Source organism: Marmota marmota, unplaced genomic scaffold (assembly GCF_001458135.2).
Source record: "Marmota marmota marmota unplaced genomic scaffold, marMar, whole genome shotgun sequence".
NCBI classification, from domain to species: domain Eukaryota; kingdom Metazoa; phylum Chordata; class Mammalia; order Rodentia; family Sciuridae; genus Marmota; species Marmota marmota.
This window is the reverse complement of record NW_025999992.1, coordinates 747,326-761,377: the sequence shown is the minus strand read 5'-3', so window position 1 is coordinate 761,377 and position 14,052 is coordinate 747,326. Positions and strand designations below refer to the sequence as shown.

Genomic DNA, 14,052 nt, shown 5'->3' with positions numbered 1-14,052 from the left:
ACAAGTGCCTATAAAACTGGTTGAGAATCTGGATTGATGGTGTTAAGGTCTCTTTCCTAGTTGTTATACTGTACTGTAGTTATGCAAGACGTTACCATGGGGGAAACTGGGGAAGGGGAATACCAGATTTCTCTGTATTATTTCTTAAAATGGCATGCAAATTTACAATCATCAAAATAAAAAGGGTTTTAAAAATTAAAGGCAACAAAGCAAAATGTACAACTGGAAAGTATCACCTTCAAAACTTCTCTCTCTGAAACTCTAACTAAAGAACTATTCTCTCTAGCTCAGATGATTCTTAACCAGAGACTCAGAGGGGTGAGGGAACACCTAGGGTGTTAGAATTACTGCCCAGATCCCCATTCCCTGAACATACACACACACCCACACCAGAACTGTCACCATGGTGAACCACAGATTTCAGAGGAAGTCTATCTATCATCAAGTGCACTACAACTAAGAAAGTGGAAAACCACATTTCTAGCTACTTATCTTCACAAACACTTCTAACTGGCAAGGAAAATGCATCTAAGAGTAACATGGCATTTTACAAGTAATTTATAATAAATTTCTCATTGATTTGCCCAAAATTAATCATTCCTCATGGAAACGTACTTAGTCGACATAAAGAAAAATATTCTGTTCATGTAAGAACTAAAGTATAAGTTTTTTCCATCCAATAACTGATGAATTTTCAGAGGTATATCTAGACATTAAATATCTATCCTATAAATCAGGGAACACAATGTTTATGAAGCTGTACAGTGTGTGGCCCTGAATACAGTGTGGTTCATCCTATACAAGAAGGCTTGGCACATCAGCAGCATATCCCAATCAACTAGGGGGAAGAACCAGAAACAAGCAGAAGCCAAAATGAGACCAATTCCAGATGTTTTTTAAAGTATTTGCTAACAATGAGCCCTAAGAAAAAAATCTATGGTTATACCATTAAAGTTAAACAAAAGTGAACAAGTTGAGTAGGAAGGCAACCTAATTTAGTATCTGAAATAGTTGTATCAATAGAACAAAAAAATAAAGTCATCTCATTACTGAAAAACTCCAGAATTGTAGTCGTTGACAAACTGGCGTGTGTGCGCCCCTGCATCACAATCTAAGGGTATGACAATGGGGAACGACTATGAAACAGAATGGTACAGCCAGACCACTGAACAACTGCTTGTAATGGGGATTGTCTACCACGTACTGCTAAGTAGGAAGAGGGATAAATCAGTATGCACAAGATTCTAATTTTTAATTTAAAATGATACACATAAGCTTATTCAGAAAAAAATACTAAAAAACTTTAGTTAAATTAGTTTTTTTCCTTTATACTTTTCTGTTTTGTAAGTTTTCTTTGGTGAGTACACACTACTTTTGTAATTAGGAAAAAGGGGGAACAAAAATTATACCAATAAATATTTTAAGCAATATTTACAAAGGTGATGGAACAATATAAAAATGAAGCATATATATGAATAAATCATACAGACATATGTATAATGATTATGACTATTTTAAAGAAAAAACAGTTGTAGAAATTACACCAAAATAATGGCAATTGTGTTTGAAGGATAAAATAATTATGGGTAATTATTTTTTCTTCCACTATACTATGCCTTCAAATATATATATTATGTAAATTAGTGGCTGGGTATGTGGCTCAGTGGTAGAGCACTTGCCTAGCATATGCAAGGGCCTGGGTTCTATCCTTAGTAGAGGGAGGAAGGAAGGAAGGAAGGAAGGAAAGAAGGCAAGCAAAGGAAGGAAGGAGGGAGAGGGGAAGCAAGGGAGGGAAAATAAAAGAAAAATGTATTATTGTAAATTTTTAAAATTAATGAACTTATCATCCCTGACCCCAAATCCTCCTCTTCACTGTATCCTGCTTCCTAAAACAATCCAAAAAACATATACATGCACACAAACCCACGAGTACTTACATGGGCTTACATCTCTGTATCTGTTTCGATTTCTGTTTTCTGGAAACTTGGCCACTCTATGAGGATAGTCATGGGACTCATTTCGAATTTCCTTAAAATAACAAAAATATATTTTAATATCCCTCTTAAATTTTATACAGAAAAACATATTTTCCCAATCAGTGTAGAATAACACTTATTAAGGACTATGTATGCCAAGCATTGTGCAAAGCACATGGTCTGTCATCTCTCTTAATCTTCACAACACTAAGAAATAATCCTCTTCCCCATTTCATAGGTGAGATCTAAACAATTTGCCAAAGGTCAAACAGCTAACAAGTGGCAGCCCCCAGAACCAACCAAGATCCTCCAGAGGCCACAGCCTGTGCTCTCTGTCTACTAACTGCTTAGTACAGGCTCTATTCAACGCAAAACACTTTATGTACAGAATTAATGCAATAGAGTTATCTGATATCTCACACTCGAATTCTTACTAAAACTATCTTATTACATCTAGCTAAATTCTTTGAGTGTTCATCTTTAAAATTCTTATATATTTCTTTATTTTAATGCTACATAATTAATTTGAGAGAAGAAACAGCTCCCAAATTTACTTCTAGAGCCATTAAGGTTAAGTGATGAGCAATAACCACTAGGCCTGAGGCCTAGATCTTTAAGGTTCTCTATATTCCATTGGGGAAGACAATCTATGAGGTGTGTCTGCACTAACCACTAAGCAACCTGGCAAAGCCAGCACTGCCAGCTTTTACCTTCCAGAAGGAACGTTATTCCAGGAATCATCAGGTGAAAACAAACACAGCCCCCCACCCACACACACAAAAAAGTATGCTTCAACTATAAAAATTAAATTGGGGTTTTGCTCATACTAGTACATAGAAGAACAGGCATTTAAAAGTTAGGTTAGCTGACAGTTTCATACATTAAGCATAAATAAATAAATTATTCATTTTATGATGGACACTGTTATGGAGGGTTCCTTTCTCTCTCGTCTGCAACATCTACCCCATGAGCCCCAGGGCAGGTAAATTCCTAATTCATAGCTTTACCCTTTTGGCCTAGTACAGAAATTCGATGGTAAGAGTCAAAATATTCTCTGCATACATTTTGTTAAACTTCAACGTAACTTCAAGGAGCACTTAAACTCAATTTTGAGTTCCTGGTAACTCAAAATTTTTTTTTACTGAGGAGAAAGAAGAGAAAAAATTTTATTTTTTTTTCTTGAATATTTATTTATTTATTTTTTAAATTTTTATTGTTGGTTGTTCAAAACATAACATAGTTTTTTTTTTTTTTTTTTAGAATTTTTTTTTTTTTAATATTTATTTTTTAGTATTTGGCGGACACAACATCTTTGTCTGTATGTGGTGCTGAGGATCGAACCCGGGCCGCACGCATGCCAGGCGAGCGCGCTACCGCTTGAGCCACATCCCCAGCCCCAACATAGTTCTTGACATATCATATTTCACACAAAAAAATTTATGATTTATAATAATTCATGGGATTCATGGTGTAAACAGGATGCCTATAAACTGTAATCACACCATAAATCCAAGACAAACACAAATTGAGTAAAGTTTTATTTTTATTGCAAAAATTTTTCATTAGTTTTCCCATAAAATAGTTGCTGAACCTATTTTACCATTATTTTCTTTTCATTGTTTCTGTTCTTGACTTTGTTTCCCTCTACTTTCTTGGGGTTAATCTCATTGACATTTTATAACTCCTCTTCCAAGTTTTTATTGATGGAACACGACGCACAAATTTTTAACCTGAACTTAATTTTTCTGTAAGTTAACAAATAATAAGAATACTCTTGTAAGATATACAACACTCTATTAGCCTGAAGTGTAACAACTGGAATTTAATTTTACTCTTTCAAAATGGAAAGTCAATTGTCTTAATATCACTCGATTTTGGTTTTATCAGTAATATTTGCTATCATAAACCAATTTCCACACATGCATGGGGTCTGTTTCTAGATTCTCATTCTATTTCACAGAATCATGTTTATCCTTGAGACAGAGTCAAATTTTAGTTACTACAAATTTGTAATTCGTGGAAAGGCAAGTTGCCCCTATTTATTCTTTCCATTGTGTTATAACTCATGATGTTTTAATTCATTCTATACTTTTCTTAGTAAAGATACGCTAAAGGTTTATTCTGACAAAACTTATAGCCTTTGTTGCTATTGCAAATGGAATTTTTAAAAAATCCACGGTCATTGCTAGTGTATAGGGAATATATTTTTTTGCGGGGGTGGGGGTACCAGAGATTGAACTCAGCAGCACTCAACCACTGAGCCACATCCCCAGCCCTATTTTGTATTTTATTTAGAGATAGGGTCTCACTGAGTTGCTTAGAGCCTTGCTTTTGCTAAGGCTGGCTTTGAACTCATGATCCTCCTGTCTCAGCCTCCCAAGTTCCAGTGTGCGCCACTGCATTCAGTCTAGGGAAGATAGTTTTTGAGGGGCTACAAAGCAATGGACAAGCAGGACAGGACACCAGCCCTTCTTCAATACTTCTTTTACACAAATACACCCATTTTCCACAGTGAATCCCAAATGTCAGTTTCTGATTACTATACTTCGCCTAGAAAAGCACACTTAGCTGTGTTCCCTCTAACAAAAAGTTACCAATGTTGAAAAATAAATAAATAAAAGAGGAAGGGTTCCAAATATAGCAGTGGGGAAAAGATTTAAAATTTACAAAACAATGGAACAGCCAAATCCTGTTCTAAGTCCTTGGACTGAAGAAATAATCATAATATAAATATGTTTTATTTTCCCAGGTTAATAATTAAAAGAACTCTTACAGTGAGTCCACTGTTTAAACCTCCAGTGTTCCCACTTGTTCTCCATACCTTTCTTTAATTTCTGTGAACTTGGAAAGATAAGGAACCTCAATCAAAGCTTTAGAAGGCACACTAGCTGCCTATTCCACTATCCCTTCTTTCTCACTAAAGAAAGACTTCTGATTTTATTTTCTGATGAACAATGGACCCAACTAAAAACCTGTATTTCCCAGCCTTCCTTACAGGATAGTCTGTGACAAAGTCTGGCTAATGTGAATAAGCAAGATCACCAGGTTGGGCTGCAGAAGATGCTATTCAGTACCAGCTATTCAGGAAGCTGAGGTGGGAGGATCACTTGAGCCCATAAGTTTGAGACCAGCCTGGGCAACACAGAAGACCCTGTCTCAAAAACCAAAACAACATTAACAAAAAACTGGTTCAGCAGACCCTTGTTCCTCTCATCAAGGTCTGCCTGAAATTTGGGTTTTGATGTTCTAGAGTAAAGGGATGGGACGAGGCATCTTTGTGACCACAAGGTCAACAGCACATTCCAAGAAAAGCTAAACAGAAACAGGGTCAGATTTGGTGACATCAGGAAATCAGAGCAGCAGCCCTGAATTCCTATCTCCAAAAATCACATCTCATGAGAAATATAAACCCCTGCTAAGTCTGTTATTTTATTTCCCATACAGCTAAATCAGGTCTTCTAACTGATACACACAGCACAACCAAACTTCAATAGTAAATACATCTAATACGGATATGGTACTTCTCAAGGCAGAGAGCTGAGTTATTCACCAGGAATCACATACATTGCAAAACCAGCTCTACTGATGTTTTGATGCTAAAAATGTCATCTTCTACAGCAGAAAACCCACAAACACTGCTCCTAGACACATCAAGATTGCTTCCCGTCAGCAGTAAAACTGCTAGGCCAAGGTTTCTCAACCTCAGCACTACTGACATTCTGGGCTAGGTCCTTCTTTGTGGTGGGGGCTGTCTGGTGCATTCCATGGTGTTTAGCGGGCAGCATCCCTGTCCTCCCCAGTACTTGTCAGTGGCAACTCTCCAACTGTGAACCCCAAATCTCTCCAAACACTGTCAAATGTCCCTGGACAGCAAAATCTACCACAAACATACATACCCCCATCAACACCCAGATGAAAACCACTGATACTTTTATATTAAAATTGAACTTAAATGACAAGAATCTTTGTTTTAAAGTATAATTCAACCAAAAAATTTAAATCTAGTATTTTGAAAATATAATTTTTACTCAAAAAAGCAAGGAATAATTGAGTCACTAGTTATTTCTCGTTTAACAGCAATGATCCAAAACATAGGCAATACACCCACAAAAATATCTTTCAGAGTTATTTACAATGTTGAAAAACTAGAAATAACCTAAATGCCTAATGACAGAGAAAAGACAGTTTGAATAAATCATGGTACATTTTTGCAAAATATTAAAAAAAACACACACACAAGTTCTCATGTCAGCAGTAGCATAAACTCAGTTCTTGGAATGATAGTATACAACATAAACAAGGGACTCACATCTGAAAATGGAACTGAACTATTAGTTGCTATTTGGTAGAAAAAAAAATTCACTTAGCTCCTTAGCTGTATTTAAATTTTACATACACACGGATTGCCTATTTTAACAATGTGCATCCACTTCTTTTCTTCAAAAGCCTAATTTTCAGGATACCATGAAGAAATCCACTCCAATCAGTGGTCCTATAGCTTACCTCTAGGACAAAGATTTCAGTTCTTGTTATATCTAGTTCTTTTTTGAGGGGAGAGGGGTGTTTCCAGGGATTGAACCCAGGGTGCTCTACCACTGAGTTACATTCCCCAACCCTTTTTTTTTTTTTTGTATTTTGAGGGTGAGTCTCACTAAATTGCTAAGGCTGGCTTTGCAATCTTCCTACCTAAGCTTCCTGAGTTGCTGGAATTACAGGTGTGTGCCACTCAGCACATGCCTACTTTTAACGGATCTACTTTCTTCTATTACTTTGCTTCTTATTATTTTTATACACATAACATTCCCTCTTGAAATTTATTTTTATATCATTGGCTTGAAGTAAGGAGCTATACTGACTCAACTACAGAAACAATTCTGCTATGCTCCAGTAATTCTGGGCTGAAATGCAAGACTTGTTCTTAAGATATTTTCTTGTTATTCAGTTCAGCTAATCTTCATTAAATAAGCAATGACTGTGCCTAAAAGTACTACCTAAGAATTTAGGGATTCCCCAAAAACTCAGGATTTATGCATGAGAAATTTCAAAAGTGTAGTTCACATAAAAAGTCACCAGCATAATTTCAGTTTTCATGGCAAGAGACGAGACAAACAACTCTTTTCCATGAGGTTCACAGAATTGAGGTAGCCTACTTCAAGCAGTAACTTACAAAATCCTCAAAACAACTTGGTATTATAGAATGGTCTCCAGGAAAGTCTGTCTAGAGCGTTGCTTTTTTCTCCCTACAAGACTCAGCATTTAAAAAGCAATAATCAGTACTAAGGCTAAACACGTCTACCACTGGATTGAGTAATCCCTCTCCTGGTATTTCCAAAGGAAAATAAGAACATGGAAGTCCGTCAAAAGAGACACAAGCCTAAAGATTTATTCTGAACACCAAAAAGCCTGATAGGGGGAAAAAAGAGGCCAAATGTGCATGAACACAAAGATACTGCAGAACACTGAGCAAAAGAATATGACACAGCAATAAAAAAGAACAATCCTGCTACAGACTGCAAGAAGGGTGAGCTTCACATTATGCAACAAAGGAAGCCAGACACAAGAAGAACATACCTGAAATTTCCATTTATGAAAACATGCTACAAAATTATTCAATGGTAACAGAGATCAAAACAATGATTGTCTGTATGGAAGGGCAAGGGGGAGCCTTCTGTGGTGTGGGAAATGTTTATATATTGATTTAGGGGCTTATTACAGAGATGTATATATTGTAAAAATTTATTAAGCATTTGCTTATAATTTGTGTAATTATATTATGCTTCTAAATAAATAAGTAAATAAATGAAGGTTAAGTGGTGCAACCACTGTGAGAAAACAAGTGCTAACCAGAGTGACCATATGAACCAGCTGTTCTGCCCAGGACACATACCCATAGAAATGGACACTTATGTGCACATAATGCTTGTGCACAGTGCTCAAAACAACTGATGTCCATCAGCCGATGACAGATAAACAAAATGCAGTATAGCTCCATGTGATGGAACTTACTGATCCGTAAGGAAGAATGGAATAGCACACGCAACAACACAAGCGAACCTTAGAGACATTACACTACGAGGAAGAATGCATGTTGTTATGATTCTGTTTAATAAAATGTACAGAACAGGCAAATTCAGAGGCAGAAAATATTATTGGAGATAATCTGGGCTGGAGGTGGTGCTGTGGACAGGGACTCATAATTGATGTATATATGATCTCTTTCTGGACTGTTGAAAATATTCTAAAATTAAGATTTAGTTGCACATCTGTAAATACATTAAAACCCACTAAATTGTACATTTTAATGGGAAAAGTTTACAGTGTGTGAAATATATCTCAATGAGGCTGAAAAAAAGTCAGGAGCTGAAATGCAGGCTTTGGTACAACATCCGGTATCTTTGCTTTTGAACTCTTTCTAGTCTATGGTTCAATAAAAAAAGTTAATAATAATAATATTTCAAAAAACAGGTCACAATCCTACTGACTGCAAAAAAAGGCAATCATCTTGTGCTCCCATCACACCAACATTGTCAAATTCCTTTGGTTCTTTGAGTGACACAAACTTTTTAAAAGTGTAATAAAATTTCCATGACTCATTAATAGCTAGTACAATTTATCTATTCTTGATGTATAATAGCTTGAAAGTCCCACATAAAACCATCCAACTCAATAAAACAGTTTACTTTCCTAGATATAAAACAGTAACAAGTGTAAGACAAAAAAGGAAATGATGGTTTGAAAAGCAATGCATTTTATAGGGTTAAGAGAATAAGAAATCCTTAACTATAAAAACCAAGCAGTACTGTGTGGGTGAGTGTTACACATACACAAATCTCCTGGAGAATTTAAATTAAGTAAAGTCTGGTCTAAATTACAAACTCTTTGGGAAAAAAGAATGCAGTGTGCTTAGTTATTGGAACTGAAATACACAAATACTTTTTGCTAAATATCTTCATGAATGGTTTATTATCTATTTTGAAATTTTTTTGGTGTGTGTGGTATTGGGGATTGCATATACCCCCAGTTCTTTTTATTTTTTAGACACAAGGTTTCACTAAGTTGCCAGGTTGGCCTCATGATCCTCTTACCTCAGCCTACCAAGTCACTGGGATTATAAGCATGCAGCCACCACATGGCAAATCTTAATTTTAAATGGATATTTTTATAAAAATATTTGCCTCTTAAGTAACTGATTTGAATATTTCCTCTACCATTTTAACTTAAATGGGCTGACTTCATTAATGCAGTCTTATCAGGTACCACTTTTAAAGAAAAACTTTAGAAAAACCAAAACTTTTAAAGCACAAAATATTTAGATTTTAATAGAAATATTTCTAAAATGCATGACTTCTAAAATAAGTAATACCCTGAACAACATTTAACTTTTCCATGAGGTCCCAAACGTTAATTTATGTGCTATGCCAGATGTGGTGTCACGTATCTATCTGTACACCCAGTTACTCAAGACATATAGGTGGGATTGGGGGAGGTCAGCCTATGATATTTAGTGAGGCCCTGTCTCAAAAAAAATTAATTACTGTGCTACAACACAATTAGAGCCTTCAGTAAATATAGCCCTTTATCTCTATACTAAGTGGCCTTTGAGTTTTTATGTGTTTTGCTTGGACAGAAGAAACTATTTTTACCTTTTAATAAATTAATATATACTCATTGTCAGAATGTAGGACTCTATAGATCAGCAGAAAGGGAAATTAAGAGTCTACCACCACACAATTCAAAAATAACCTAAAATTTGTGGGCTTTTCCTTCCCTGATGAGTTGCTATGTACAGTATGTACAGTTGATACCATACCCCTTATCTGTGGGCCACATCCCTAAACACTCAGTGGATGCCTGAAGCTGCGGATAGTACTGAAGCCTACAATTTAAAGCTTTTCCATCTTAACTAAGCACTTATGCACTGTGGCCATAACTTGACAGTTTAAGATACAATCACAAAACTAGTCCAAATTTCTTTTTTCCTGTCTCACAATTTCAGCTAGATTTGTACTTACCATAAATATCAGCAACCTCAGCATGACTGTTTTCTTGAGAATGTACACCTTTTCTCTTAAAGGAAGAGCTTCCTGGCTTCTTTCTGGCATACCCAAGCTGTCAGCTTCACTACTTTTGTTCTTTGGAGCCATGAGATAACACAAGGGCTGCCTGAATGCAAGCAGTGCACTGCCTAAATGCTTCAAGGGCAGGGTGGCATATATAGTGTGTACATACACTAGGCAAATGGATGCCTCATGTTTCAGGCAGGTCAGCAGAAGACTTTTTGTTATGCTACTCAAAACACTACTCAGAATAGCATGCAATTTAAAATTTACGAATTGTGTCTGGAATTTTCCACTTAATGCTTTTGGGCTATGGTTAACTGCAAGTAACTGAAACCATGGAAAGCAAAACCAGACACAGGGACTACCGTATTTCAATTTGTTTACAAACACAGGAGTATACAGGAATATTATATATTTACCTGCTTCAATCTCTTAAAATATCTTTTCCTGCCAACACATCCCTATCACCCACCTTGGGTTATGTTACTCCAGATATGGCCTACAACTCCTAGGTACAGGTGTGATCCTTCTGCCTCAGCCTCATGAGTAGCTGGGGCCACAGACATGTGCTGCTGCACTATGCCTACTCCTTTTTTTTTTTTTTCCTTTGTTTCTTTTTCTTGCAGTGCTGGGGATTGAATCCAGGGGCGTGCATGTACTAGGCTAGTACTTTACCACTGAGCCCCAATCTTATTATTTATTTATTTATAATTTGAATCAGGATCTCGCTCAGTTTCTGAGGCTGGTCTTGAACTTGTGGTCCTCCTGCCTCAGACTTAAACTTGATAATTTATAAACTATAGAAATGTATTGCTCACAGTTTTGGAGGCTGGGAAGTCTAGGGCAAAGGTACCAGGAGATTTGGAATCTGGCAAGGGCTTGCTCTCTTCCTCAATGGTGGCACCACCTTGTTGAGTCTACACATGGTAAAGGGGAATCAGGCTGCCTCAAGCCACTTTAAAAGGGTACTAACCCCATTCATAAGGCTCCACCCCATGACCATATCATCTCCCAAAGGCTCTCTCTCTAACCACTACTGCTCTGGGAACAGGTTTCAATATCTGAGTTTTGGAGGGACACACATATTCAAATCACAGCAACTACAAAATGCAGTACATTTTGCAATAGATACACAGTATTTTGCCCTATCCCTAGACAATTAGATTTCCAAAACTGCACAATTGTTAAAGCAATGTGATGAATATTCTTTAATAAAATTGTACATATTTTTCAAAGTACTTCTTGACAATCTCCTAAATTAAGGGCCTTTCTTGTCAAGAGATGCAATGAGATTTTTGTCTCACTTTCAACAACACCTAGCTTTTTTGGGGGGGAGGGGTGAAACATTGTCTTATTCTTCTGTACTGCTTACTCTTTCTTTTTTTTTTCTTTTTTTTAAATTTTTTATTGTTGGTTGTTCAAAACATTACAAATTTCTTGACATATCATATTCCACACTTTGATTCAAGTGGGTTATGAACTCCCACCTTCACCCCATACACAGATTGCAGAATCACATCAGTTACACATCCATTGATTTACATATTGCCATACTAGTGTCTGTTGTGCTCCGCTGCCTTTCCCATCCCTGCTTACTCTTTCTTAAGAGTAAGGAATCTTAAATTTGAACTTTCTTCATGCTGACATTTTAAAATTACATTATAAATGTCAATATGGAAAGAACTGAAATATTTACAATACCTAATCTTTCATCAAGAATTAATTTGTTTCTCCATTTATTTAAGTCTTCCTTTTCACTCGATAGAGCTTTGTTTCTTAAAATAAATTCAACACATTTCTTGTTAAGCTTAAGTACTTAATTCTTAAGTATTTAAAATTTTCTGTGGCTATTTAACAGTTATCAATTTTGTTTTTTTCCTTCAGTTGCTTAAGCAAATTATATTCCATTCCCTTTTACTGGACACTCTATAGCCCCAGAAATAACTTGGGAATGATATTTTGTTTTATATTATATTCTTTTTTAATATTTATTTTTTAGTTATAGTTGGACACAATATCTTTATTTATTTATTTATTTTTTTTAGAGAAAGAGAGAATTTTTTAATATTTATTTTTTAGTTTTCGGCAGACACAACATTTTTGTATGTGGTGCTGAGGATCGAACCCGGGCCGCACGCATGCCAGGCAAGCGCGCTACCACTTAAGCCACATCCCCAGCCCGACACAATATCTTTAATTAATTACTTTATTTTTATGTGGTGCTAAGAATCGAACCCAGGCCCTCGCCCCTGCTAGGCGAGCATTCTACCACTGAGCCACAGCCCAAGCCCATTGTTTTATATTTCTCTATTACATCTGTTGATATTAGAATTTTTAGACTATCACAGGTCAAACTGACCTGTTTATTGGGATGCTATCTCATTTATTTCTACTTTTTGTTTTTATTCATTCTTTCCTTACAAAGCTTTGATTCATTTGTTATTTTAAATGTTTGGTTCATTAATACTTTTTTTCTTGCTTTAATTTATAAACTGTGACCAAATCCATTGACTTTTTCCTTTACCCAATTTAAAGATGGTTATTTTCTATATTTCCTTATTTTCTTCCCCTTATCATTTGCTATATAAATAAAGTTTTCTTTGTTTCTCTATTTTAGAAGTAAAAATACCATTTCTAGTCTACTAAGGATTGGTTTTAAATTAAAACAAAAAACAAAAAAACATGTTTGAAGCCATGTGTGGTGCTGCACACCTGTAATCCCAGCAATCTGGGAAGCTGAGGCAGGAGGATCCCAATTTCAAAGCCAGCCTCAGCAACTTAGGGAGGCTCTAAGCAATTTAACAAGACTATGTCTCAAAATAAAAAATAAAAGGGCTGGGGATATGGCTCAGTGATTAATCACCCCTAGGTTCAATCCCAAGTACCAAAAGAAAAAAAAAATTTGAACTAGTATTTTTCTACTAATGTAAAAACATATTTTAATAAAGTCTTTTTAGTAAAACCTCTTCCTACAGCACAATGCCCCTTATTTTCTTCAAATAATCTAGAACTTTGGATCCATATTTTTTACATTTTTCAAATTATTTAAAAATATTTTTGCTTGCAATAAGTTTCACAACTATAATCATAATATGAGTTAAGTGTAGATTTTATCTGTTTCACTGTCCAAATCTACTTTCTACACCTGTTCCATTTCTCCAAACACTTTACTGACACTGCTCCACCATCTTCAGTGTCAGGGAAGGTAAATCTGATGCTAATCTGAATTTGTACTTCCCTAAACACAACTGGTTTGTGTTCCTTGCAGTTTTTGTTGTTGTTGTTTAATATTTACTTTTTATTTGTTGTTGGACACAATACCTTTATTTTATTTATTTATATGTGGTGCTGAGGATCAAACCCAGGGCCTTGCATGTGCTAGGCGAGTGCTCTACCGCTGAGCCACAACCCCAGCCCATCCTTGCAGTATTTTTTATCCATGGGATCCAAGCTCTCTTCAGCTCAGAGTTCTCTCTTCACTATTTCACTGGTCTATGTCATTTCAGCACTCCTTATCACACAGATCTGAGATCTTTGTGTTCTAGGTAATCTCTCAAAAAACCTATTTTTTTTTTTAACATCTTTTTCCAGACTTCTGAGAGATTTTTCTTAAGCTACCTTGGGGTTCTGTGATATCTGCTAGTCCTGAAATTTTTATTTCAACAATTGTGTCCTGAAATCTAAAGAATGCTTTACAATTCTGTGCATGCATTCATTCATTCATCTGTTCATTCACAGTGAAGCTGGGGGTTGAACCCAGGGCCCTGTGCATGCTAAGCAAGCACTCTACCAATGAGCTACACCCCCAGCCCTCTAAGTTTAACAACTTGCTCTTGCAATTTGGGAAACTAAATCAGAGTTTTCTTTACTTCTTACAGTATTTCACATGCCCTAAATAATCTCATCTCACTTTCTTGAGGTGAATTTTTCACATCTAACATTTATCTGGTTGTCTTTACAGAAAGAAAATGCATACATCAGCAACTTTCTTTCTTTCTTTCTTTTTTTTTTTTTTT

General features: G+C 35.9%; 1 protein-coding gene across 3 annotated transcripts in view; it reads right to left on the bottom strand.

Moving 5' to 3' along the window:
• Ptpn2 (protein tyrosine phosphatase non-receptor type 2) overlaps positions 1-14,052 on the bottom strand; it is an 82,693-nt gene that overhangs the window by 54,811 nt on the left and 13,830 nt on the right. For all 3 annotated transcript variants that reach the window (XM_015506028.2, XM_015506031.2, XM_015506029.2), the window contains exon 2: positions 1,938-2,028. In XM_015506028.2, coding sequence (XP_015361514.2) covers positions 1,938-2,028 — 91 coding nt within the window. The remainder of the gene's footprint in view (positions 1-1,937; positions 2,029-14,052) is intronic.